At 42.3% G+C, this 25,862-nt stretch overlaps 1 protein-coding gene across 1 annotated transcript in view; it reads left to right on the plus strand.

The window, feature by feature from the left end:
• HDAC6 (histone deacetylase 6) overlaps positions 1-21,932 on the plus strand; it is a 29,782-nt gene extending 7,850 nt beyond the window's left edge. Inside the window, exons 8-28 of the mRNA XM_018557992.1 lie at positions 1,709-1,813; positions 1,886-1,954; positions 3,260-3,386; positions 3,509-3,574; positions 6,294-6,353; positions 6,756-6,845; positions 7,447-7,553; positions 8,138-8,205; positions 10,405-10,591; positions 11,462-11,590; positions 13,337-13,505; positions 14,412-14,554; positions 14,633-14,701; positions 14,794-14,986; positions 15,248-15,397; positions 15,617-15,791; positions 17,823-18,583; positions 18,875-18,976; positions 20,582-20,728; positions 20,816-20,944; positions 21,790-21,932. Coding sequence (XP_018413494.1) covers positions 1,709-1,813; positions 1,886-1,954; positions 3,260-3,386; positions 3,509-3,574; positions 6,294-6,353; positions 6,756-6,845; positions 7,447-7,553; positions 8,138-8,205; positions 10,405-10,591; positions 11,462-11,590; positions 13,337-13,505; positions 14,412-14,554; positions 14,633-14,701; positions 14,794-14,986; positions 15,248-15,397; positions 15,617-15,791; positions 17,823-18,583; positions 18,875-18,976; positions 20,582-20,728; positions 20,816-20,944; positions 21,790-21,855 — 3,112 coding nt within the window. The 3' untranslated portion in view covers positions 21,856-21,932. The remainder of the gene's footprint in view (positions 1-1,708; positions 1,814-1,885; positions 1,955-3,259; positions 3,387-3,508; positions 3,575-6,293; positions 6,354-6,755; positions 6,846-7,446; positions 7,554-8,137; positions 8,206-10,404; positions 10,592-11,461; positions 11,591-13,336; positions 13,506-14,411; positions 14,555-14,632; positions 14,702-14,793; positions 14,987-15,247; positions 15,398-15,616; positions 15,792-17,822; positions 18,584-18,874; positions 18,977-20,581; positions 20,729-20,815; positions 20,945-21,789) is intronic.
• The last annotated feature ends 3,930 nt before the right edge of the window (positions 21,933-25,862 follow it).

Genomic DNA, 25,862 nt, shown 5'->3' on the forward strand with positions numbered 1-25,862 from the left:
GGGGGGGGCAGTTATTTGGGGGCTGATTAGGCTTAGTAAGAGGTTAAATAGGAAACTTTTTTCACATTTTGGATGCAGTAAGGGGAAAGGTAGAACTGCTTCAGCTTTTTGCTATCTGCATTTCATTTGTGAGATTCTTCTTAACTTCCTGTCCTGAATACTAAACAGAAAGTGAGATATCTTTCCAGTGTGAGGAAGATAGCTTCTTAGGCATTTTTTACAGGAACAAGTGATCCCACTGGACAATTTCCCCTCAATTCCTGTTCTGGTGGCAGCTCAAGAATGTCGGATTTACACTCACTTTCATTCTTGGTGACCTTTGTATTTAGGACAATTAGAGTGAATCTTCATAACAGGGACACAGACAGCAATACAAACCTGACAGTTGTTCTTTTCCTTCACCGCTCTATTCAAATCCAAACAAAAAAAGCTTTACCTTTAGTTATACTTTTTTTTTATATACTTATAAGGTTGCTTTAACTGACATTATACTTTGACTCATTAATTTGATCTGCAGATGAATGAAACGGAGTAAATACAATATTTAATATAATAATGTTACTCTGAATCCTGAGTCTGAATAGTGTTTATAGAAATTAAGGATGAATTTTAGGCTTGCTGCTGCCATGGTTTCGAAACAAATCCCTGGGATTCAAAAAGCTCATGGATTGTGCTGAAAACGGCAAATTTGCAAACCAGAAATAGGGAGCACCCTATAATGCAGTGCGTAGACATTGCCCCTGGTCAGCTGAGTCACAAGAGCCCATAATTCTGTAAATGGGTGGCCTCATAGCAGCCATATTGTCAGTGTGCTGTGAGAGCTGACAATTCAGAGGTATTTTTTTTAATATTCTTAACTTTGGCATTGGTACATGTCTCCCATGGCAATGCCAGGCTTCCCATGCCCTTTGCTTGGCAATAACTTATTAGCCTACAAATGGGCAGGAATGAATAACAATTCCTCCTCTCCTTCCCCCATTAGACTTCAGTTGAGTTCACTGCAAAATGTTCATGAATGGAAACCAGCCAGATTCGCTCATCCATTATAAACAGTAATCAGAAAGTCAATTTTTGACCACAGTGGCTAAAGCTGGCTGCTGTATATACACAGCTGTGACTAGTAAAAGCAGCAGGGGAAGCTGAAGCAGGAGGGAAGGCACTGGGTGTGCTGCGTCCGCCTTCCCTGTTTACTTAGGTGAAGTCTTATTTGGCATACATGACGTGCCTAAGGTGGCAGAACTGTAGCTTTACTTCTATACAATATCTCAAAATTAGTCTTATGTATGTCAGACACTTAGAGTCTGATTCCACACAAATTTCTATTTTTCCGTTTGAAATTTGTGCCTGTAATGCGGTTGGGAAGATTTTGTTCTCACTTCCTGACCCGGTTGAACCTGCACAAGTGAGGGGTAGCAGCTTTCACCAAGATAGGAAGGCACAGACAGCAATAAAACATTGTCACCAGTTCTAATCTTTCCCCAGTCTACTACAAATGTGTTTTTGGTTTTATCTGTGTGCCCCTTGGAGAGATTACCCATCAGTTACTCTCCTGACAGGTGAAAGGAAATCTCATCAGTAACACAGATAAAATACAACATTTTGATTCGAGATTATTTTCAGTAAAATTAAGGTTCTATCTGATTGTAGTCTGTATATTGTACTTTCAATTTAAGAATTGTCTTTCATTACTGCTACTTCTCTTTGGCAGGCCTCCTGGACACCACTCCCACACTGACAAAATGGACGGTTACTGCATGTTTAACCAATTGGCCATTGCGGCCAAATACGCTCAGCGCAATCACGGGGTAAAGCGGTGAGTTTCAGTGTGATATGGAAGCATGATAATTGTACTATAGCAGCTAAATTCCCTCTTTTCTTCCCTTAGGATACTGATCGTAGACTGGGACATCCATCACGGTCAGGGAACACAGTTCATATTTGAACACGATCCCAGGTGTGTAACCCTACTAGTAGGAAGATCTGTCATAGTCTTTTCCTAGGTGTTTTCGTCAACGTAACCTGTGCTTAGAGAAATATAAAGACTCCTTACTTTGGTCTGAAAATGCTAGTTTCTTGGCTGTCTTTGACCTTAATACGTTTCATTTATTGTTAAAACATTATCAGAATGGGAGTTTCTGCACTGTGAGCCACTTATGCTATAGGGCATTGCACATGACACATACAGATACAAAGATACACTTGTTTGTTAAAAGAGAACTATGGGGTAATCTTTTTTTCATCATAGTTCTCTTTAGGGTCTCGGGAGGGCATATACTAATGCTTTTCCGTGACCCAAAACTCTGTATATAGAGGGGTAATGCTCGCTATGTGCTGAGAGCACCACAACTTGGATGGATCCCAACAATACTGTCGAGATCCACCCCGCTGGCTGATTGAAAGTGGGTTCTGCCTATCTAGAGGCAGATCCAGCTATGCCCGCCCCCTCCGCCATCCGTCCTTCCAGTCAGCACTGGAGGATTGGAGAGGGGGAATGCTTGCGGGACAGTCACCGCTCTCTGCAGGGTGGTGATCGGCAAGTGAGCGAGCGGTGGTATGTGTCCGCTCACTGCCCGATCAATTGAGCCGATGTGTGACAGTTCCAATGTCACAAGTGAGCTCTAACTATGGGGATGAACGCAATTCACTCACCCCATAGTTCTCCTTCAATCATTTAACCAGAAACCGTGTTGTATGTACATACCTGTATGGTTCCTAGAAGGCATGCAAGCATCCAAGTCATGAATCTCCAATATCATTTGTATATAATTGGTCTAAAGAGATTTTTTTGAGTGTATGCTTAGTCTTTTTTAGTTTTGGCTGCAGTTCGGAAAAGTTGGAATCCATCCTTTTTTTTTTTTTTTTTTTATGGGTCCCATTGGGGAGATTTCCCTTTTTTTCCTGTCCTTGAGACACAAGAGGAAGTGGACATTCTAATGTGAGTGTTGTCTCTGAAACAGGTGTCGCCAGTGAAAGATTTTCTTTAACCTCCTGTTGTGGTGACATCTGTTAAATGTTAGATTTCCCATCAGTCTCTGTTCTGATGACAATGGTCACCATGACCGCTAGAGAGGTTGAAACTTGGAGACATCCTGATGCATTATTCTCTACTACATCCAAACGTTAAAAAAGAATGTTTTGGCTAGAGATACACCTTATCTGGTGTTCCGCTTTAACGCTGGATAAAGGTCTGTTTCTTTTTCTTTCTTGATGCTCTGCTGTTTTAGATTGCTCCTAAATTTCCCTTCTTGTTTCTTTGCAGTGTGTTGTATTTTTCCATTCACCGCTACGAAAATGGAGAATTCTGGCCCCATCTTGTGGAGTCTTCCAGCAGCGCAGTGGGGAAGGATCGTGGGGAGCGATATAATATCAACGTGCCCTGGAATAAGGTGTGATTGATGTTGGGATTCCTGCCTTAGAATCTGCTGTCTCTACCTTCATCGTCTTACTATAGTTCTGGTTTATAATATCAATGTAAAGTGTCTATAAGAGCCTTCTGTTTCTCTTACAGATTGCAATGACAGATGCTGATTATATCACAGCATTTCTTCACCTCCTCCTCCCGATCTCTTATGAGGTAATAACTATGCCACCATCTCTGGCAAATATCGAGCATTGGATGTGTGCTTCATGTTTTCATTCCTTTATATAATTCAAAAACACTTAAAAAATAGTAAAAGTCTAGAAAGATCCATTATATTCAGTTCTTATCTGCTTTTATTTGGTGGGACATGTCCCATGCATTTAGGTCACTTCCTCCTTCCTGAGTGGTAAATAGGGGTCTGCTAAAAAAAACTTAAATTAAAATTATAGTGCAGAATTGCTTGTGTAACGATTATAATTTTTAATTTTTTTAAACACTTTATTGTTTTCCATTAAACACTGCTTGCAGATTCATATGGTTTTTTTATTCTGTATTCAATCATTTTTCTAATTGCTTGGACACAGCACAAAATTGTAAAAGACTGTTTGAAAATGATCTTACATTTTTGTTATCTGTTTCCCATTGACTGTGGTGTATTTGGCCGAAACCAGTAAGCTCAAAACTGTAGCATGTTTAAAGTTATACTGAACTCAGGAGTTAAATCTAAAAAATGCATTCAAGTACCTTAACTAGTAACACAAATGTACCATATGTGCATCACTCAGCTGTAGATCCTCCTAATCATCTCTGAATTCATACTGACACTGTCAGAGGGTGGCTACTTTTGTTCCCCATGGTCCCTGTGTGTGTTGTAAAGTAGCCATCGCTCCAAGCTCACTCCCGTGATGGACTACAATCACAATACAAATTAGTAAACTAATCATGAGATTGCAGTCCATCGCGGGAGTGAGTTCAGAGCGATGGCTACTTTACAACACACACAGCTAAATGATGCACAAGTAAGGTATACAGCATTGTTAATAGTTAAGGCACTTGAATGCATTTTTTTTTTTTTTAAACAATTTATTGGGTTTTTCAGGAAATACAGCAATTTCCAAAACATAAATTCCAAAACATACAAATAACAACATAAACAATATGTTATGTAAGAAAGTCGGATACTCATGTCACATTTACACAAAGACAAAGATAAACAGAGAATACAGAATAAGTGCAGCCTATAAAATTTTACAATGTCTGGAAGAAAGCAATAGCCTTTTGCTCCCTGAGCGGGTCACATTCTACTATCCCATCTCCGTGTGTGAGGCACAACTCTAGGATTATCTGCCCTAGCCTGGGTCATAATCATCAGGGATCTCCAGCCGCCCCAAGGTTTTATCTAATTTCCTTTCTAGGTACCACTGCGTAAGTTTGAATGGATAAATTAGAGCGTGTAACTCCAATTCTGTGTAATTGTGTAGTATGAAGGATTCCCATTTCTTGACAAAAGTGATGGAATATTTATCAGGGTCAAGAGTGGCTTCAAGCCTTTCTTTCCACATCAGTGACGTCAGTGCTGCCACAAATTGTTGGGATGAAGGTGGCTGCGTGGATAGCCATTGATGCATTATTATTCGCTTCGCCAGCAGTAAGGCCACAAATATCAATTGCTGTTTCTGTCTACTTGGGGTAGGTTCTGGCTTCCAATAACTGAAGAGACATAGCCAGGGCTCTCGCGTCAGGGAGACATCTAACATGTCTGACAAATAAGATAGGATGGAGTCCCAGAAGTTAACAATATGGGGGCAATCCCATAGGCAATGTCGGAGGGAGGCCCCCTCCAGGGTACATTTTGGACATGCTCTTAAGTACGGGCTCGGAGCTTTAATTTTAAAAAAGAAATCGAAGGCATAATAGGCTTTATGAACAATTCGGAAGTGAGTCTCCCTCCACTGTTCATTCGGCGTACAGCGCCTTATATTCTGGCATCCCTCCAACATAGCATTCTCAAACTCTTCCATCGGGAAATCTTTTCTCCATTTAATGAGGGAAGTTCTGGCCGGTCTAGGGATAAAGTAGGAATTTAGTAGGGGGTATAATTTAGAAATTGATCCAGGGGCTGTAGATGAGGCCTTATCTAATTCCGTAATTTGAAAAAAAGTGCTGGGTACTGTTGTTGAATACATTTTTAAGATTTAACTCCTGAGTGAAGTGTCACTTTAAGATCAAAACTTCAGCATGTTGCGTTAATAAAAGACAGAGGAAATAAAATGTATTGCAAGCTGTTGTTGATGTGTTTTTAGGACATAGGCAACTCTCCTCCTCATACTCGTCTAGGTGGTGTCATGATCTCTTGCATGCTTATTACAGATGTCCCGCGTTCTCCCATGCCTGCGTAAAACTCCCCCTCTCGGCCCAATCAGCCGTGGGCAGTGCATTCCCTACCCAAATCTGCAGCTGAATGTGCCAGGAGGGGGATGTGTCACTGACAGTTCTGCGTGGGCTTGGGAGAACTCAGTGCACACCAAGCCCACACACATTCCTAATTAAAGCTGTGTGGCCACTCTGCCTCATAATCCTAGCTGAACCTGCCTGCTAAAGCTCTAAAACTCTGTTGCTGGATGGACTTTTCATCAGTAGCTGGATTGTTACATCTATGATACCGTGGTTGGGAACTTCTCTCTGTTATCCTGTTGCACCAGTAAACCCCCCTACTGGATTCTCCAGATAAATATATTTCTAATTTAGCGTGCCCAGGGTGATAATGCAGCTGTGTCAGAAAAGCAGTGTTGAGCCTGGGTCTTGGGGAGGGCAGCGAGGTGTCTTCCAAAGGGTTTTGACGAGGTAGCCAGTTGTTGTCATTGTTGGCATAATAATAAGTATGAATGAAATTATCTTTAAAGTATTTTTTTCTACTTATTTCTCATTCCAGTTTCAGCCACATCTTGTATTAGTAGCAGCTGGATTTGACTCTGTGGTGGGAGACCCAAAGGTAATGTGAACTTGACCTTGTCCGTGTGCCAGGCAAGATGTTATGGGATAAGCTTACATGTAGGCATGAAAATGTATCTCTGCAGATAAAAAAGCATCATGGATAATACTCAGCTGTGTTGTTGTAAGTGTACTAATGGGGCTACAATCACCTCTACTTTGGTCACAAATATGAGTTGTGTTTTGTTATCAGCCAAAGATATTTGTCCTTATTTTTGCATGTTGTTAAAGGCATCGCAGCATTTACATCCTGCTTTAGTGATAGTGTCAGCCCTGACTTCTGCTGGTCATGCAATGTACATTATCATCATTGCTTCCTTACTGGCAAAGAAAGTAAGAAGAATGTGGAATTATCCAATGTGATAACGACATCTTATTTCCTCCATCATGTCTATTTACATAGGGAGAGATGGCTGCCACTCCAGCATGCTTTGCTCACCTGACACACCTGCTCATGTCCTTGGCTGAAGGAAGACTTATTTTGTCCCTTGAGGTGAGCCAAAATATCTGAAATGAAACTGGTGTTTTTTGTTTTTGTGTTTTGTTTTTTTTTTACAAAATTTGTAGTATGTCAGTGGGTAGTTTTACAGAGTGCTAGTGAATGGCCAACAGTGGGGCCAGAGCCATTTTAAAAGGTGTCAATGTGCTGTGCATTGGCATGTCAGCTTGTAGTCACCAAATGGCAGGAAGCGGCTGGGGAACCCTATTGCAGGCAGGATCAACAGGTGCAACTAAAGGGAAACCCACCCAGAAAAAAAATTACATTGCACATCATGTATTCAGTAGAACTTAATTTTTGCTATTTAGGTTTGGCTTTCAATTGCCACCGCCAACTTCCACCAAAGTGATGTCAACTGTCTTGCTTTCTCTCAAATATGGGTTCAGTGCACAAAATGGTTGGTTTGAACTGTCAGAGAAATTCCATTTCTGGTGTCACAAAGAATTCTGAAATAACCAAATAATCAGATTTTTCCAGACCAGTTTTTTATTGCAGATGCTTGAGTCCCTAGATATGCAAGTTGACTTGTGTTAGGTTGTGATGATCTGGACAAGATCCTGAGCAATGGATGACTTTTTTTTCCCCATCTTGGCAGGGAGGGTATAACTTGCGCTCTATGTCGGAAGGGGTCTGCGCTTCCCTAAAGATTCTCCTCGGAGACCCTTGTCCAAGTTTGTCTCAGCCCTTTGCCCCCTGTGATAGGTAAGATTTTATTTTTATTTTTTAAGCTCCTCTTAAATCTTTGTTTTCTAGCTTCATATAGAATATGAAATTGTTTAAACCTGGCTTTTTCTGCTGCCTTTGTACATGCTGGGGAGATTTACCCCCTCTCTGTGTGTCTTTGTGACTGTCAATGGAATTTGACAGGAATTTGACATTGTGATTGTCAATGGAATAGGAATAAAAGGCATAACTTTCAGTGGGGACAATTTTTCTCGGGACTATGGTCAAAAGTAGGATTTTCTTTTATTTTGGAGAGCTTTCCACTTCCAGTTGTGTCTTTGGGCACAAGAGGTGAAGGGAAATCTTACTGATAGGGCTATAATCATCAATAAAAAACTGAGCAGGTTTCCAACCCTTCCCCACTGTATCCAAAACTAATAAAAATAATGTTTAAGCTGGGATACACCTTACCTGTATACACTATCATAATGAGCTATGGTATATAATAGTGCTATATAAATAAAAAATAATAAGCTATAATATGTTAGCACTAAATGTTTAGCTTTGTAGACCTGTGGTGTTGTTTTTTGTGGGTAATGTGTCACCATATTTGCTCTCTGCAGTGCCCTGGAATCCATCTCTGGTGCCTTCTGTGTCCATAGGAAATATTGGCGGAGCCTGCAGGAACAAGGTACATGTCTATTCTAGACCGCTAAAATCAAAAAAATGTAAAATATCACTAATTGCCGTTATCAGTTCACCTCCTTCCTTGGAATCGGAGAGATGAGGATAGATGCTAATTATTTTTCTTCTTTTATGCCTGTGCCAACTTTTCCACTTCATTATTCATTATTGCAGTACAGCTTTCCCATAGCAAGGCATTTAGAGCCAAATTTATTTGAGGCAGATTTTCCCTCCCAATAAAACCACGGTGAGAATTGTAGTCATTTCTATAAAATGTGTTTTTGTGCATAAGCAGAGGTTAGCAATAATGAAAAGCCAGTGTCAAATTTGTTAAACGATCCATAGATATAGGCAGTTGGAATTGTATGCACATCTTGACTTTCCCTTTAAAAGCCAAGCTTGGCCCTTTTACTTTCCTTCCTACTGAGCATCCCCATTGGCCTGTCACATAAGGTACTTATGAGGAGGGGGTGTGGCTAAAAACCTTTATAAAGTTAAGATTTGCATAAAAAGTTTAGCAAAAGGAAGCTCTGGATTTAAAGTATTGTTCCACTGACATGAACATACAATGCTTCTAAGGCTTTAACCCTTTGTTAGGACAGACAGTGTTCAAATCTAGTTTACAACTGATAATTTCTGCCAACACAGTACAGACAGGGTAATTACAGTAACATCACTTCCCATGGACTCCTCCTTAACATTACATAAGAGGGAAAGCTAGGTAAAATTTTAAGCCAGCAAAAAGCACTTAAAAATGTAAGTAGCATTTTAAAGATTTTTTTAAGTTATCCAATGTGAAACATATAACAAATAACTACATACAAAAGATGTTCTCCCCATTTGGCTTCAAAAGGGAAACTACACTTTAAGGGTTGTTCTAACATGCAGTTTTGGCTGAAGACAATTGCTTTTTACATATTTTATTATCATATACCTATTTAAATTGCTCAGGACCAGTTTGCTTTAAAATACTTTTGTCTATACTCTAAGGCTGCTAATTTGGTTCCAGCACTGCGATAGAGGAGCACCATGTTTTACCATAGGGCTGCTGTAATCTGAAATGTTCTACACTTATTCGTAGTGTCAGTCTCTGGCCTTGCCCCCACTAGCATGTTCCTATTGGCCGATAATGCCACCCATCCTAATGATAGGCCAGTAACCACTTAGGGGAGGCAGTGGGGACAATGAATGACACTACAGAGAAGTGTAAAAAGTTTGCAGTCTACAGCAGTCAGGAAGTCATACAAGTTACTGGTGTACAGAAAAGAGCAAGTAAATGTATGTGTAAGCTTGGTGGTTGCATTGTAGACCTGAAAACTAATACTGACAGAGGTACATTATGGGGATGCACTGATACTCGCCAAAATGCTGCGATACTTATCTTTGATACCAGAACTTGAGGTCAGAGGGAGATCTCTCACTGTCTGGCAGTGCCGAGGGAGCATGTAGCCGGCTTCCTTTCCAATCAGGTTATGACCAGCATTCCGGCTTCCTGATTGGCTAGGAAGCTGGCTTTACATTTTGCTAGACAGCCTGGCCTCCTCACCAATCAGAAAGCCAGGCTGCCTAGCAACAAGTGAAGCCGTCTTCCTAGCCAATCAGGGAGGCGGGTCATGATGTGCCGCCTTGATTCCTGATTGGTTAGAATGCTGGTTTCACTTGTTGCTAGGCAGCTTAGTTTCCTGACCAATCAGGAAGCCAGACGGCACCTCATGTCTCGCCGCCCAGCTTCTTGATTGGTCAGGTAGCCAGGCAGCCTCGGCAAGTGAAGCCGGTGTTCTTTCGATAGAACACCGGCTTCCCAGGCGATCATGAAGCCGAGCGGCGGCTCATGATCTGCCGCCCAGCTTCCTGATAATCGGGGCACACGGCACCGATATCAGTACTCGATATTGGTGGGTACCGGAAAAAAAATATAGGTACTCATACTAGATACTGAAAAACCGGTATTGGCCCATCCCTAGTACAAGCCAGGCGCATGTCCTCAGCGTGGGCGCGGCGTCGCGTGACACCAGCGTAGGCGCGAGCGCTTAACTGACGTGGGCATGGCGTAAGCTGCGGGCGTAAGCAGCGTGCGTGAGCGGGAAATTTGAATTTTAGCCGACGAATCGACGATGGAAAACGTTGACAACGTTTTCCATCGTCAATTTTAATCGACTTAATCGAATAATTGTTGCAGCTCTACATAATTTTTTTTATCCCTTAGATTTCACCTTAAAGCAGGAAAGAAAAGCAAAGGAAACCAGTCAGGCTTCACTGGCAGACACATCTGAAGATACTCTAACAGATGTGCTGGATGCAACGATGAAGGAAGTGATGAGGAAGATGCCGGATCAGCGCACTGGCCTGGTGTATGATGAGCGCATGATGGAACATTACAACATGTGGGACAGGTGAGGAGAAAGATGCAATATAAAGATAACTGTTGTACTTATTAATTAAGGAAGAACACAGTCTGCATAGCAATTCTAGTGATCTGACATTAGAAAACTGAAATCGGGTTTATTAAATTGACACTCAACTCAGGAGTTACATTTTAAAAATGCGTTCAAGTACCTTAACTATTAACATAAATGTATCTTATGTGTGTATCACTCGGCTGTAGATCCTCAAATCATCTCTGAATTGGTGCTGACACTGTCCTTCCTTCTGGAGGGGGGTTACTTTTGTTCCCCATGGCCCCTGTGTGTTGTAAAGTAGTCACCGCTCCAAGCTCACTCCCGGGATAGACTACAATCTCAGGTTTAGTTTACTAATTTGTACTGATATTTTAGTCCATCATGGGAGCCAGCTTGGAGCAGTGACTACTTTACAACACACACAGGGACCATGGGGAACAAAAGTAGCCACCCTTCAGAAGGAAGGACAATGTCAGCATGATTTCAGAGATGATGTGAGAATCTACAGCCCAGTGATACACAAATAAGATACATTTTTAATAATAGTTAGGGTACATGAATGCATTTTTAAGATCTAACTCCTGAGTATAGTGTCACTTTAAATAAGCCCACAATTTATAGAGCCTAGTTTAATTTAAAGGGCATCTCCAGGTGAACCCCCAAACTCACAGGTGAAACACGCACACCTAACAAAAGAGGAATGAAAATACAATGCTGTAGCCAGCAGTGCTAGATAGTATACAAGGTTGACAGGTTCAGTTACCCCTGCTGACTGCATGGTATATTGTAAACCTGCCTGTAGATGTTGCTGTATGTCAAATATTGTCAGTATTTACCTCTGTGGTGATCATTTTTCTTTCTCAGTGGCCACCCTGAGGTTCCACAAAGAATTGCCCGCATATACCTACGTCATAAGGAGATGGGGCTGTTAGATCGCTGCGTTCGCCTCTCCCAATGTGCTGCAACCAAAGAACAGCTACAAATGTGCCACAGGTGTGTAAATAAAGCAGAAGCAAATACATTTAGCCTAGGACTTCTTTTGCTGTGTTAAACAAGTGTGGAGATTAATGGAGTCATGTGTAGGGTGATATTAGTTAAAGAACAAAAATGTAATATATTACAGCTTTCCAGTCTTTAAATATGGTGTCTGCATACGTTTTCTTTTTTTCCTTTATTGTCACCACCTTGTAATCTTGCCAGTAACACTTTTCCTGTCCTAGGGTGACATCGCTCACTGTACAATATCTATGCAGGAGCTGCCTTGTCACTCGAAGATAGAAAGTATGTTAGGACTGCAGAACACCTCCCTCTCTTCTCATCTCCATAACACGGGGAGGAGTGAACTAGGCAGGGCTGATAATAGTACTTGCAATAACACTGAGAGTGCATAGGACACAGGACAGCACCTGATTTCTGGCAGAGCCAACAGATATACCTTTTTACTGATCCAACAGATATAATTAAATATTTTTTGTAACAAAGTGTTTATTGGTTTTATCATAAAATAAACAGGATATTTTACATAGAATTTGGTGACAAATATCGTTCAGATAATGTGAGTTAGGCAATAAGGCATAACTTGGTCACAGGCACCATGCAATTATCCTATGGTATAGAAAAAGAAAAGAGAATAAAGCAGAGTAGAAGATAGAAAGGGGAAATAATTAAATATTTTTAATATATTTAACAGACTGAAAGGCAGTATAAGAAGTTCATTGTTACAGTTTACTTGATCATGAATAAAATGAATCAAGATAAATAGAAGACAGTCTGGAGGCAAATGGGAGAAACTAAAGGTGGCAACATTTCCGCCACTGATTTAGTGACCCAAGAACAGGATTTGTCGCGAACACTCCAAAAATATTGCAGAAAAGTCCCCTTTTATTGCAGCATGGAGAATCAAACCAAAGTGGAATGTTTCTGGGCCACCCAGGAACCCTTCATCAAGGCACTGGTTCCCCAAAGTTTTTTGAAAATAGTCAATAAAGGTTGAACTCGATGGACCTGTGTCTTTATTCAACCTCAAATACTATATAACTATGTAACTCCAGCAGAAAATCTGTCCAAATTACAACAAAAAAGCTTTAGATGGATGAACACTTTAAACATGTCATACTTGCTGTGTATTAAAAACAGGTCTCCGTTGTTTCACATTTTACAGTCGGCCGTCGAAACATATCGGCCGCCGAAACATATCGGCAGAAAATTGCACTTTTGGCATAATGCCGAAAGTGCAATTTTCCTGCCGATACATCGGCGCATCCCTACTTTCTTTCCTCCCCGCTGGGCGCTGCTCTGTGTCCCAGTGGGGAGGAGAGAAACTGTCATAGCCGGCCGAGCGCTGCAGAAGGAGAGCGCTGTGAGCGATCGGGTCTCCTCCCACACCGCTCAACATCCTATCACAGCAGTGTGTGGACGGAGACAGGCCGCGCTGTCACAGGAGGCTGAGCTCTCCTCCCAACACCGCTCGATCAGCTTCCCGTGACAGCGTGTCAGAGAGGAGAGCAAGGTACAAACACTCAGCGATCAGCAATTAACATTTTCGGTTTCGGCCTGACAGTTTTTTTTATTTCGGTTTCGTTTCGGTTTTAAAATTTCCATTTCGGTGCACCTCTAGATTTATGCGCATAAAAAAGCACGAAAACATGCTTAAAAAATGCTCAACAACGCTGTGAACCGTGGTGAGCTACAGACAAGGTCTGCTGCACATCTATATATTAATATGATTGCTTTTTACAGTCTTCCCTACATTGATAAGATAGAAGGGTGTTCCCGACTGAAACCCAGGGACCTGCATAGAATGGGAGATGAGTATAACTCCATCTACATCAACAACAAGTCTTACAGCAGTGCCTGTCTGGCTGCCGGCTCGACATTCAGTGTTGTGGAAGCTGTCCTTACAGGGAAGGTAAGATGCAAACACGTATACATGAAGGGCTTGACGTAGGTCCTTTTGTAGAAATTGGCCAAAAATCATTTTTGATATTTAGGTCAAATTTTCATTGCTGCCTGGATTTTGTGACCACTTTTTTCATAAAGAATTTTGCAGATTCTTCTTGTATTGTATGTATAGCAGGGAGTATGATTAGCATATTTCTAAGAGCTTTCAAGCTATATGCATAATTTTCAGATACAAGGAGCACCACCTGTGCAGGCACTGTGATGTATAACTAAGCATGCAGCACAGCTCACCTATGTAATATGCAAATTATATCTGCACCATGTTCATATATAATTACATAAAACAAGAGTTATAAAACACATTCCTAGAATTATTAGATCACATCAATCCAATCTGTACATACAATTAAAGCATATAGATTTGAAAGCTGAAAGCCAGGCATTTTTTAAAGCCCAATTGAAGTCTCACACCTTATAGTCCTGGAGCCCTGCGTTTGTATGATTTGTGACTGATGTTTTACTTGGAAATTCCTTAAACAGTTTTGCTTCCTACGGAGAGTAGCTCCCTTCTCAGCGGGGAGCTGAGAAGGGAACTACTCTCTGTCCGTATCTCTCAGTGTTGCTGCTGCATTGTCACCCTATCACACGGGCTTCCGATGAGGTCTACAACTGTCTGTTTCATCACACATTACGTAGACATTGCTGTCACCATCAGGAAACCATCCCTGAGAAATGCCATGCAGCCAAAGCTGGAGTGCATGTTGACAGAAAGAGGTTGCATGATGTCAGCAGCAGTGAGATGGAACAAGGATGAAGAAAGTTGAAACAAATGCTTTAGTAAACAGTCATACAGTTATGGTTTGCATCTACTTAAACACTTTCATTCTTCATTTAATGTCTTCTTTACATCCAGGTTCAAAATGGAGTCTGTATCGTTCGCCCACCAGGTCACCATGCAGAGCCAGGTTCAGCTTGTGGTTTCTGCTTCTTCAACAATGCCGCCCTTGCTGCACGATATGCCCAGAGCCTGCAGAACCCGTCTGAACCTCAATTAAGGTACAGTGGAATGCAATAGCCTGCTTGGCAGTTATCCTTGTGTGTCTTGTGCTTCACATTGTTTATCTCGCTTTACAGGGTAATGATTCTAGACTGGGACATCCACCACGGCAACGGAACACAGCACATTTTCCAGGAGGATGATAGGTTAATATGCCAAGGCTATTATAGTTTTTCTTCATAAAATGGATGTAAATGTGTCTGTTCTTGTGCATTTGACCTCCTATGTCTCTTACTAGTGTGCTGTATGTGTCCATCCATCGATATGATGATGGCCTCTTCTTCCCATCTTCTGAGGATGCTGCACATGACAAGGTTGGCGTCGGTCTTGGAGAAGGGTTCAATGTGAACATCCCGTGGAATGGTAGCAAGATGGGTGATTCAGAGTACTTGCTGGCCTTTCATAGGATTGTCATGCCTATTGCTTATGAGGTAAGATTAATAAATGGGTGGCAAAAGACAGGGAAGTTTAAGGAGGCCAGAGATGGCACAAAAGCTGGAGCAAGGTGGGGGAGTATGGGACAGTCAGAAAGGCAACATTAATGCAAGCTGTATGCAAATATAAGAAATGGGAGGATAACTTTTAGAGATGAAATGAAGTTGTGTATTAGATATCCAGGAAAATGGTCATAAGAAAATGGTTGTGATGTACACTGACAAAACTGCCATGCTCAGCTCCCTCTCCTTCTGTAGTTTAATCCGCAGCTGGTTTTGATATCTGCTGGTTTTGACGCTGCTCGTGGAGACCCACTTGGAGGCTGCCGTGTTTCTCCGGAAGGCTACGCCCACATGACACACCTTCTGATGGGTCTGGCAGGTGGCAAGGTGGTGGTCATTTTGGAGGCAAGTTTTTTTATTTCTTACCTCTAGGTTTTGCCATACTGGTGTTTTTATATGTATTTATAGTCACTATTAAAGTCAAAGTTTTGAAACTACCATAACTACCAATCATTATCAGCTGTTGTCTATGATTTTTTGACTCATATGGACTTCTCTAACAGTGACGATTGTCTGCAGACTGCACGGTCTATATTTAAATCATTCCTTTTTCTCCCATATTAGGGTGGCTATAATCTGACCTCCATTTCAGAATCCATGTCAATGTGTACTCGTACACTTCTTGGAGATCCCCCTCCTCGCTTGTCTGACTTGCATCCTCCCCGTCCTTCAGCACTGCGTACAATCTCAAATGTCCTAAGTGTCCATAACAAATACTGGTGCAGCCTCAGGTTAAAAGGTGAGAAAAAAAAACATTAAGTGCATGGATGACCCTCTTCTGAAGTGATAGGCTCAAAAACTGTAGAACCAGCACACGATGTTCTTCCAAAGAAAATCAAACTTTATCCCACATGCATCTATACAAAAAACAACCAGCTGGAAGAACATTGTGTGCTGGTTCTACAGTTTTTAAAAGGTGAGAAAATGGTTTGGAAAATGCTTTCATTAGTAGCAGTTTCTTATATTTTTTTTAACTGTTTCTTTTTATTATCTTAAAACAGCTGTACATAGGTACACGAGTATAAAAAAGCAACAGTTAGTATGTGAAATCAACTGAAACATATATGTAGCATGTAAAAAAAAAAGAAAGAAAAACAATGACCGTATCACCAGTATCACAGTATCTTCATTATTGCATACATGTGTTGTATGACATAATACAGAGATCAACATTCACTATGGTAGTTGTGGCATTTGGACCAGAGTAGGTAATTTCCAGCTTCGGGTAAGAGCAAAGTTACATCAAAAAGTCGCACATTTTTTGGAATTAAATGGGACAGTTTCTCTTCCCATACACATTTTTTTCATATGAGATGATGTGATTAATAATTTCCAGATATGTTGAGAAAATATGGTTTTATCCCTTTAATGGCAATGGCTTTACATGTCATAAACAGTGTTTCTCTCAAAAATATTCTAGTGTAGTGTGGCCAGCGCTCTTCGGCCTCGTTCATACCAGATGCAGTGTGTTCCGGCCTGATTCTGGCCAGAACGCACTGCATCGCAGTGTGGGACAGGAAGGGGCGTGGCCATTGAAGTGAATGGCCCTCTGACCGCAATGCGATCGGCCGCACGGGTTTGCAAGGCACATTATGCTTGCGGTCTGGTCCAGTGCAGTGCAATCAAAATAGTCCTTGCAGCATTTTGATCGGACCGCAGGCATAATGTGCCTTGCGATCCCGTGCGGCTGATCGCATTGCGGCCGGAGGGCGTGGCTACGGTGCCATTCATTTCAATGACCCGTCACGCACCCTCCTGCCACACAAAAAAGTGAGCTGCGATGCTGTGCGTTCTGGCCAGAATCAGGCCGGAACCCACTGCATCTGGTGTGAACGAGGCCTTCATCTAGTATACCCAAAAGACAGACTTCAGGTGTGCAGGAAAGAGGGTGTTGCAGTAGATTTGTAAGAAGGGTGACTACCTACTTCCAGAACTGAAACTGAGGTGAGATACATAAAATTTGCCTGTGGTTGAGTACATTGTATGCAACCAAAGTTGGCCTTTTGTCCAATTGTATGCAATTGATCAAGGGATGAGTAGGTTTGATTATTAATATTGTAGCAGGTCATCATGTAGAGAGCAAGGAGAGGTCCTGTCCGGGGATTATGTGTCACCCAGATTCCTCTCTTACACCTTCCGGAACCTATAGTAAGCCCCAGGTTTTACACTTTGCCTCAGTGGCAATTTAGTGCAGGTGAGGCAAACAGACAGAGCTCTGGAGCCAGGGGATCAGACAGTTTCTATCTGCTGGAGCACAAGGTTTGTGATGGTGTTTTGCTGAAGCCTGACAAACAATAGGTTTGTACAGCTTGGTAGTCAGGACTATACTATGTTTAGTTAGTGCCGGCACATGGCTAGGATTTTGTTTTTTAAGTATTAACTTTATTTGAGCACTGTACAGCACGATATATAGCCTGTGTGCTGCACCAATAAATGTACCACTGTTTGAAGACAAGTCACTGGTCTGGTCTCTAAACCTTGCAAGATTGCTCACCCCAGGGAGCAATTGCACCCGCTACCTATTCCCCAGCTCACAATATATAACTGAGTCAGCCTGTTGTTAACTGCAAGTGATAATAATATATATGGGAGAAGCAGATGTCATTCCAGTCCTCTATAGACATAATTGGCAAAAGGATTTGCTATTTAGACTTAACACTAACTGGGGTTTTACCTAGCTTAGGTTAAGGATGGGTTTGTTATGGTCACTAAATTGTGTCTCCAGACCATGGCAGAGCCAGTTACTTATAATTATAATTTCTCTTAACAGTTGAGCTCCCTCCACCCTCTGAGATATCAAAGGAGGCACATTGGACTCCACAGAACGTGCAGTCATCCCCGCAACTGACAACCATCTCCCCTGGAAGGAATATTGAAACACAGTGTCCCCAGGAATTAGATTTGACTGGTTCCAAAGCTGATGATGATAGTCTGAACCCCAGCCCTGAAATTGTGGAGGTGAAAAGTCCACCGTCAGTAGCCTTTAGTAACGGCTCAATTGATAGTGTCTCCAGCATCGACAGTTGTTCTGTATCATTCTCTGTAGAAAACAATATGGAAACACCATCATCAGAGAAAAGTCAGATCATGTACCGTGTCGGGGAGTCTTCACCTCAAAAATCAGACAGTGTTAAAATGGCTAAACATGAACTGAAAGAGACCTTGGTTGATAAGGATGATGTCTTTAATCCCCTCTTGCCTAACTTAGCTGAAGTAGAGAAGAAGGAAGAGTTGGTGGTAGAGATGGAGGCTGTTGGACCACACTCAGTGCACAGGGATTCTAATGATGGAGAGTCGCTGGTAACAGTAATGGAAGTCCAGGTTTCAAACCGAACACCAGACATTCTGATGTCTGCCAGGACAGAGAGCTCTGTGGAAGAACTTGTAAGTGACTTGAAGCTGGAAGATAGCAAAGACCCATCAACCTTCAGCATTAGAGAGGGTGACAGTGAACCCGTTGCTGGGGCTAGAAAGACGATTGTTCCCTTCCTGCAGCAAGTGGCTGATGGTGCAGAAGCAGCTTCTGTGAGTGTTAGAACTTAACACAGCTGTTGTGTATTCATGTTTGGGCGCTGCATGTCTCATTTGTCATTCTTTCATTCAGTTTCTTTCTTAACCTTTTTCTTTCTCTCCTTTTACACATCTTTCTCCTCACTGACTCTTCTCTCTCACTCCTCTGCTCTCTCACACCACCTCTCTTACTCGGATTCTCTTACTCGGATTCCCCTCTCACTTCTCTCTCTGTCTCTGTCTCTGTCTCTGTCTGTCTGTCTGTCTCTCTCTCTCTCTGTCTATCGCTCACCTCTTTTTGTCTCCGCACAGTCTCCAGATACTCACTTGGAGGAGAATTTACTCTCAGAAGCTGCCAGTGGCTGCCCAGCCTCATGTTACCAGATAGATGTGGAGCCATCACTGGAATTCTCTGTGAGTGCTGTCACTCTTATTGTCCCCTAAAAAACATATCTCTGTTCTCAAAAACCAAACCAAATTATGCCAATGTATAAATGATTGCAACTTATCTGGTCAATTTCTGGACTCTGTTACCCTTAAACAGGGGTGCCCGCAATTTTTTTTTTTTTGTGTTAAGATCTACTTTTGAAATGACGAGCTACATGAGATCTACCAACGAAAAAAAAAACCCATCACTCTCTCTCCTTGCTCGCTCTCCTGGCTGTCTTTCCTCGCTCTCTCTCTCCTGTCTGTCTCTCCTTGCTCTCTCCTGGCTCACCTTGCTGTATTTTGCAAACAGTGTAGTGCAACAGGCTGTGTAAACGAATATTCTTTGATGTAATACATAGCACTTCAACCACCTGTATCCACCAGAAAGGTGTCAGGGAGCTTGGCTCAGCAGACTCAGGCTAAGAGGTAATCATGTGTGCACAGCTAAATAAATATACCAAAATGGAATAAAGGGGCCGCCATTCACACCCTTCGTGATCTACCAGCATCAGCTTTGAGAGCTACTTGAAGATCACGATCTACCTAATGGGCACCCCTGCCCTAAAAGTTCAAAGGCTGGTCCCTTGGTTTTGGCAGTCGTTCACTGAGCTTCAGGCCTACCAGGCTGATGATCTCATGACATGTAGGGTTTCTGTACTCTTCAAATTCACACAACAACTGGAAAAGGGTGTTATGTAATCTATGATTGACAGTGTACAGATCACACCTCCAACACAGCATAAGTTATAAGTAAATGAAGTTAGGGGCAGAAAGTTCACTGCACACAGATGACAATACATTGGATCACCAGTTCAACTCCCTAAAGTGTGAAAAATCTGCTCTGATAATGAAGCTACTAAAATGTGGAATATAACATGGGTGCAAAAAATGAGAAAAATGCCTCAGTCATGAAGGGGTTAAACCACTTCTGCCTGTGACTGCTTGTCTCAGGGGATGTGGATTGAGCACTTCTGTGCTGCTCACTGTTCTCTGAGGCTCTGACATGAGGAAGCAAAGCCCTGCTTCTACCAAGATGGCTGCCTTCACAAAAAGAGACAGTGCAGAATGAGGCATGGTGAGTCAGTAATGGGGAAAGATCAGCTGCAGTCCTTTACCTTTTGCCTGTCTTTGTTTTGGGCACAGCTTCATGATGTGGCAAATAACATTTAGGGAGAAGCCAAAAATCCTTATTTCCTTACTTGTTCAAGGTCAATGATTCAGAAAGTAATAACACCAAAGCATGACAGGCAGTGAAGTAGAATTTTCAGTAGGTGCAGTCCGCAATGGAAGTCTACATGTGCTTTAATCGAATGAGGCCTATCTTTATTATCATCCTGCTCCCAGACATCAACTAACCATTGAACACAGTGGGGTTCAATACATAAGTGATCTGCCATAGAAATAAAATGCCTGGATTTTAAACCTCAGCTACTGGGAAATTATTAACTAGGTAACTTTCAGTGCAATTGCAGGGAAAAAAATGCATAGGTTTACTGAGGATTTAATATTGAAAGTCTTCTTCATGATATATGATTTTGCTGTTTACAATAAGTATTTTCTTTTGTTACACTTCCCACTTCTTGTTCCCAGGGGGAGTTGTTTACGGTGACGCCACTTCCCTGGTGTCCTCATCTGGAGTCAGTGTGTGAGATGCCCCCTTGCGGGCTGGAGGTGACACAGCCGTGCGTTGCTTGTGGTACAGACATAGAGAACTGGGTGTGCCTGACATGTTATGCGGTGAGGATAGTCTCCCTTTCTGCTGATTATCATTGTGGATGTCTCATGTTGTAAGCTGATTCTTCATAGTTCATTTCCGTCTTTCAGGTTCTGTGTGGGAGGTATGTCTCTCAGCACATGATATCTCATGGAGTCTCGTCCGGTCACAATCTTGTTCTCAGCTTCTCTGACCTGTCTGTCTGGTGTTACAGCTGTGATGCCTATATCCATAATGAGGTAGAGATCATATTAGAGGCTTTAGATATGACTGCCAGCATTCCCCAAATGCCCAAAAATAAATCTACCAATTCTTTATATATTTTCTTTATTACCTTTTTGTTAAATACATTTTCTTATTAAAGAAGCACTCTGGGCAACATTTTTATAAACCCTTGCAGTTGGGCTAGCCCTGCACTGCAAGGGTTAACTGCTCATTTTCATCTAGCTCTAAAAAAAAAAAAGTTATACTCACCTGATCCTCCGAGCTTGTTCTTAGACCGGTCCTTCCAGCCTCGCTCACCCTGTCCTTTAAAAACTAAAGTACAAAAACAAATATTTTTACATGTAAGGTAACTTAAGTATTACACATAAATGTTTCATATTTACATGTTTAGTTAGCATCTGGAGCGCGACTATTTTTCACATATTTACCCGGCTCTTCTTAGCAGCCGTGTTGAAAAAAGTCTGTTTTTAGTGCTCTGTAGCTCAAACTATAGTTTACACTCAGAACTGATTAAGTCAGAAGAGTGACTCCTCCCTTCCCTCTCACCTCGTGCTTGCTGTGTTTAATAAAAGGTACTGCTATGCTCTGTCCTCCGTCCTATATCTGCCCTTTGTGACAGTAGTATTATGAGTGAGCCTGTACTGTTAAAGGGGGTCTGTGTGTTTTGAATTGTGACATTTCCCTTTGAGTAATACTCCAAAACAGGTTTTGCTAAGTGGTGGCCAATCCTTTTTAATTTTTTCCTCTCATGGCATTGTGTGTCATGCACTCATATTGCAACCTGGCTGTGTGTGGGATGGAATCTTTCTTATAATCCTTTCTCTCATGTGTATTCTGTCTCATTCTTTCTCTCTTTTAGGTTCTGATTCCAGCAAAACAGTCGGCCTACTACTCCAAGTTTGGCGAGGAAATGCCAGGAACATAAAATATGCTGAATACCCCCAGATTCAGCATTTGCATCACACCATTGCTTTAACATGGGTCTATGGCGTGTTAAAAACACAAGGATTGAGCATTGCTGCGTGCCAGACGTTTGGTTTATAATGAAGCAGTGGGACTAAATTGTCAGGAGGCTTCTAAAAAATGCAAATAATATTTATACACATACATGCCATACTCCTTTCTAAAGCCAAAGTTTTTTTTTTTTAAATGTTTTGGATGGAGTGGGGAGGGGTTAGAACACCAGTTAGCTGTTAGCCGATTCAACCTCAGTTTTTGGAAATAAAATGATGGGAAATCCACATTTCTATAGTTGTCACCAGAACAGGGACAGATGGGAAATGGGTACACTCTTTCTAGTAACAACTGTCTAAGGGCTGGTTCACACTACAAAACTCCGCGTTCCAGTGCGTTCGGCCTCTGGAATGCAAGCCGGCCGGCTCCCTGTGGGAGAGGGCTTGGCGGTGCATTAAAGTCAATGGCACTGCAGCCACGCCCGCAGTGCGATCGCCCGCACCCGGAACGCAGGCACATTAGTGCCTGCGTTCCGGTCCAATGCGGTCTGCAAGCACTATTTTTGCAGCTCACATTGGACCGGAATGCAGGCACTTATGTGCCTGTGTTCTGGGTGTGGGCGATCGCACTGTGAGTGGGGGGCTTGGCTGCGGTGCCATTGACTTCAATGCACCGCCCCTGAACGCAGGGAGCCGGCCAGCTTGCCAGGGAGGGCGAACGCACTGGAATGCAGAGTTTGTGGTGTGAACCGGCCCTAAGAGGATTTTCCTTCAATTTCGATAGTTATCCCCTTCATGCTGTGCCGACAGGAAGTGGAAGGAAATCTCACCAATGGTACACGCACAGCACATAACTTTTATTTTCTTCTCTATCCAAAGCTAAAAGGAAATTATTTGGCTTTTGATACTATTTAAAGTTTTTTTGACTGTTAAGAACTGAAGATGATAAAAGTACTGATGCAAAGGGAGAAAATGTCCCGTGGAAACAATTCCTTTCTGGTATCCAGTAAAGAAAATTGTGTTCAGTCTTTGAGCCTCGTTTATCTTAAAATGGCTAATTACTTATCTCCATTTTATATCTAATATATAAATCAGACAGATTTCTAGTCTTTTTTTAATTTTTTTATTGCCGTGATATCTTTATGCTAGCGCCAGCCATTGAAGCAAAATTATATGTTATAATTTTTACTGGTATTTGTGTTGTCTTTTGCTGTTGACTGCAGAATGCTAAGACACAAAATTCTTTATCTTAATGATTCTCACGTGACAGCTAAAAAAAAACAACATTTTATATCATGAGAGCGGAATTATGGCTTGGTTGTTAGAACTGCTGCCTTGCAGTATTGGGGGCTCAAGTTGGATTCTCTCGAAGACACTACCTGCAATGAAGGTTTTATGTTTTCATATGTTTGTGTGGGTTCCTTCCCACCGTCCAAAATAACTGGGTGCAATGGATACCTGAGCAAACATAAGAGAGCTAGTTTAAAAATACTATTTAGAGAGCTGATTGTCTTGCTGCCCTGATGTATTATATAACATCTGTCAGAAATATAAAAAAGGTGAATCACCTTTCTTTTTCATCTCTCGAAGGACACAAGAGTCTTAACCTTTGGGTTATACTGCAAACTACAGGTGGATTACTGGTAAACACAAAAACTGTAGGCCAGCCCTCAGAATAATGACTCCTGCTACTAGCATAGTATGCCTTAGTTTGCTGCTAGAATTCTAGGAGAATGGATGCTTTTTTTTCAGTTCTGCTGGGATTTTTTTTTTTTTCATCCTTATTTTTCTCTTCAATCAAGGCTGTTCTCTGCACCAATGCTGAGGATTTCCCTTCTTATTCACAGATTTCTGACACGATCATGGCTTTTGAACTGTATCCCATTTCCATACTTCAGTCAGGTTAAGTTAGCTGTGAAGTGCTGCAGAGTTAGCTGTGGAGCACTTTCTAGGTCCAGAGCCACTGGCATTGCCTTTGTGTGTGCCCTGTATCTGAACACTTACTTAGTGAGCATGCTGGTCCAGCTGAGCATCGGGAGCTCCCTGGTTTTTTTTTTGGGTCGATGGGCGCTAGCATTCCTGTTTTTTGCCAGGTTTACCGCAAATGGGTTCAACACTGTGAGACGGAGAGCTGACATCATCAGCTGGGTGGAGTATTGCGCCCTCTTTCCCACCATACAACTGCTCCTGTTGCGAAGGACCATGTGGAGCTTCAATCTTTGATCCATTCTTGCTGCCCACCTACAATGACTTTGGTCAACTCTGGCCATCCAACCTTCTGGTCGGAGACCCTTACCTACTACAATCTAACAGGTTTCATGAGTACTTGAGGCTTTGCCTCTTACCCTGAGCCTGAACACTGCCTAATTATGTTTTCAACTGCAACATGTCTGATTCTAGACACGGGAAGGACAGTCCCAGTACCAGGTGCTCCCAGCTCCCTTTCTACTAACTTGTCCAGGGCTGCTTGCAATGCACCTACTGATGTTTTTGATGTCTGCAGCTTGAACACACTTTGTCCTATGCTGTTAGAGTCTCACCCCTTCTCGGAGTCTTCCTCAGCTGTGTCGAGTTTGGGTGGATCCACTGCCCTCTTGGCTGTGGTTTTTACTACAGTCTTACAGGACTTTATAACCCAAAAAAACCTAGTTATTTTCTGACTCTTACGCCCTCTTTACACCTGAGGAGTCACAGGATAATGTTTTTACTCCCAAGTTAAAAAAAAGGCCATCTTGATTCTTATCGATGTGGTGCACACTACCCTGAAGCTAGAGGATCAGCCTGGTGCTTCTGCCAGTGCTTTATCCAGCATTGGGTCGTATAGGGCCCCTAAAACCACAAAGACCTTTCCTTAATACCCACATTTCCAGTTGTTTCTGTATGGAGAGTGGAAGCGTCCTGACAGGTTGTTTACTCCCCCTGGCTTTGTGTCCATTCAGGGAGGACTTTGTTCAGAAGCCAATTTATTTGGCCTGGGGGGGAAGTCCTGGGAACCTTTGTCAGTGCAGGGTGGGAGGAAGCTGGATATGGACCTCCAGGCTCCACCCCAGGAGCTTTTACAGTGGGACAAAATGCTCTCCTTCTTGCAGTTGGGTCTGGACCAAGGTTTATCAGCACCAATTAAGGTCAAGTCTCTTTCCATTCCCACTCTTTGATTGAGACCTATGTGCAGGGGGGCTCCCATGCTGTTCCCCCATTTTTGTGATTTTTGTGGGATCCGCATCTGGTTCTCTCAGTGCTTCAGATGCTGCCATTTGAACCCATTTCAGACAATGATCTCTGTATTGTGACCCACAAGGTTGCTTTCCTTGTAACTCTCTTATCTTGAAACAAACAGTTTTTGGTCTTGCATATGGAGAAAGTGGTGATGAAGTCCAGGCCCTTTCCTGGGCTGTGTGAGGTCTGGGCTGTGTGAGTCTATCTCCCCAGTTGGACTGCTTTTGGACATCCTGAAGGTTCAGATTCTTAATGGATGAAAAAGAAAATAGGATTTTTGTTCTCGCTATAACATTATTTTCTTGGATTCCATTGATTGACCTGAGTCCTACCCCTCTGTGTTTATGATCATACTGTTATACTGCTTTGTTACAAAACTGAGACATGCTTGCAGTAGAAGGGGTTATCCTGGGCTGGCCTACAGTTTATTTCCATTTGCAGGTGTCCAATCCTTCTGTAGACATTAGAATAAGCTGAAGGTTAAGACTTCAGCTGGCCATACACCTAATAGATCATCTGCAGATTTTCTATGGTAATGTGGAAAATGTGCAACAGATTCCTCCATCTACTCTAAACTGTGTGGATGGAGGAATCTCCTACTGGGCCAAGCTTCTTGCTAGTCGGCCCCACTGGCTCTCAAGCACCTGAACAATGTCTTCATCTAATCAGATTGTTCAGGTATTTTGACAGCCAGCGGGGCCGACTAGCAAGATACTGAAGCCTGGCCCAGTGGGAGAGTCCTCCATCCACACAGTTTAGCGTA

This window comes from Nanorana parkeri, unplaced genomic scaffold (assembly GCF_000935625.1).
Source record: "Nanorana parkeri isolate BGI_ZX_2015 unplaced genomic scaffold, ASM93562v1 scaffold315, whole genome shotgun sequence".
Classification (NCBI taxonomy): Eukaryota; Metazoa; Chordata; class Amphibia; order Anura; family Dicroglossidae; genus Nanorana; species Nanorana parkeri.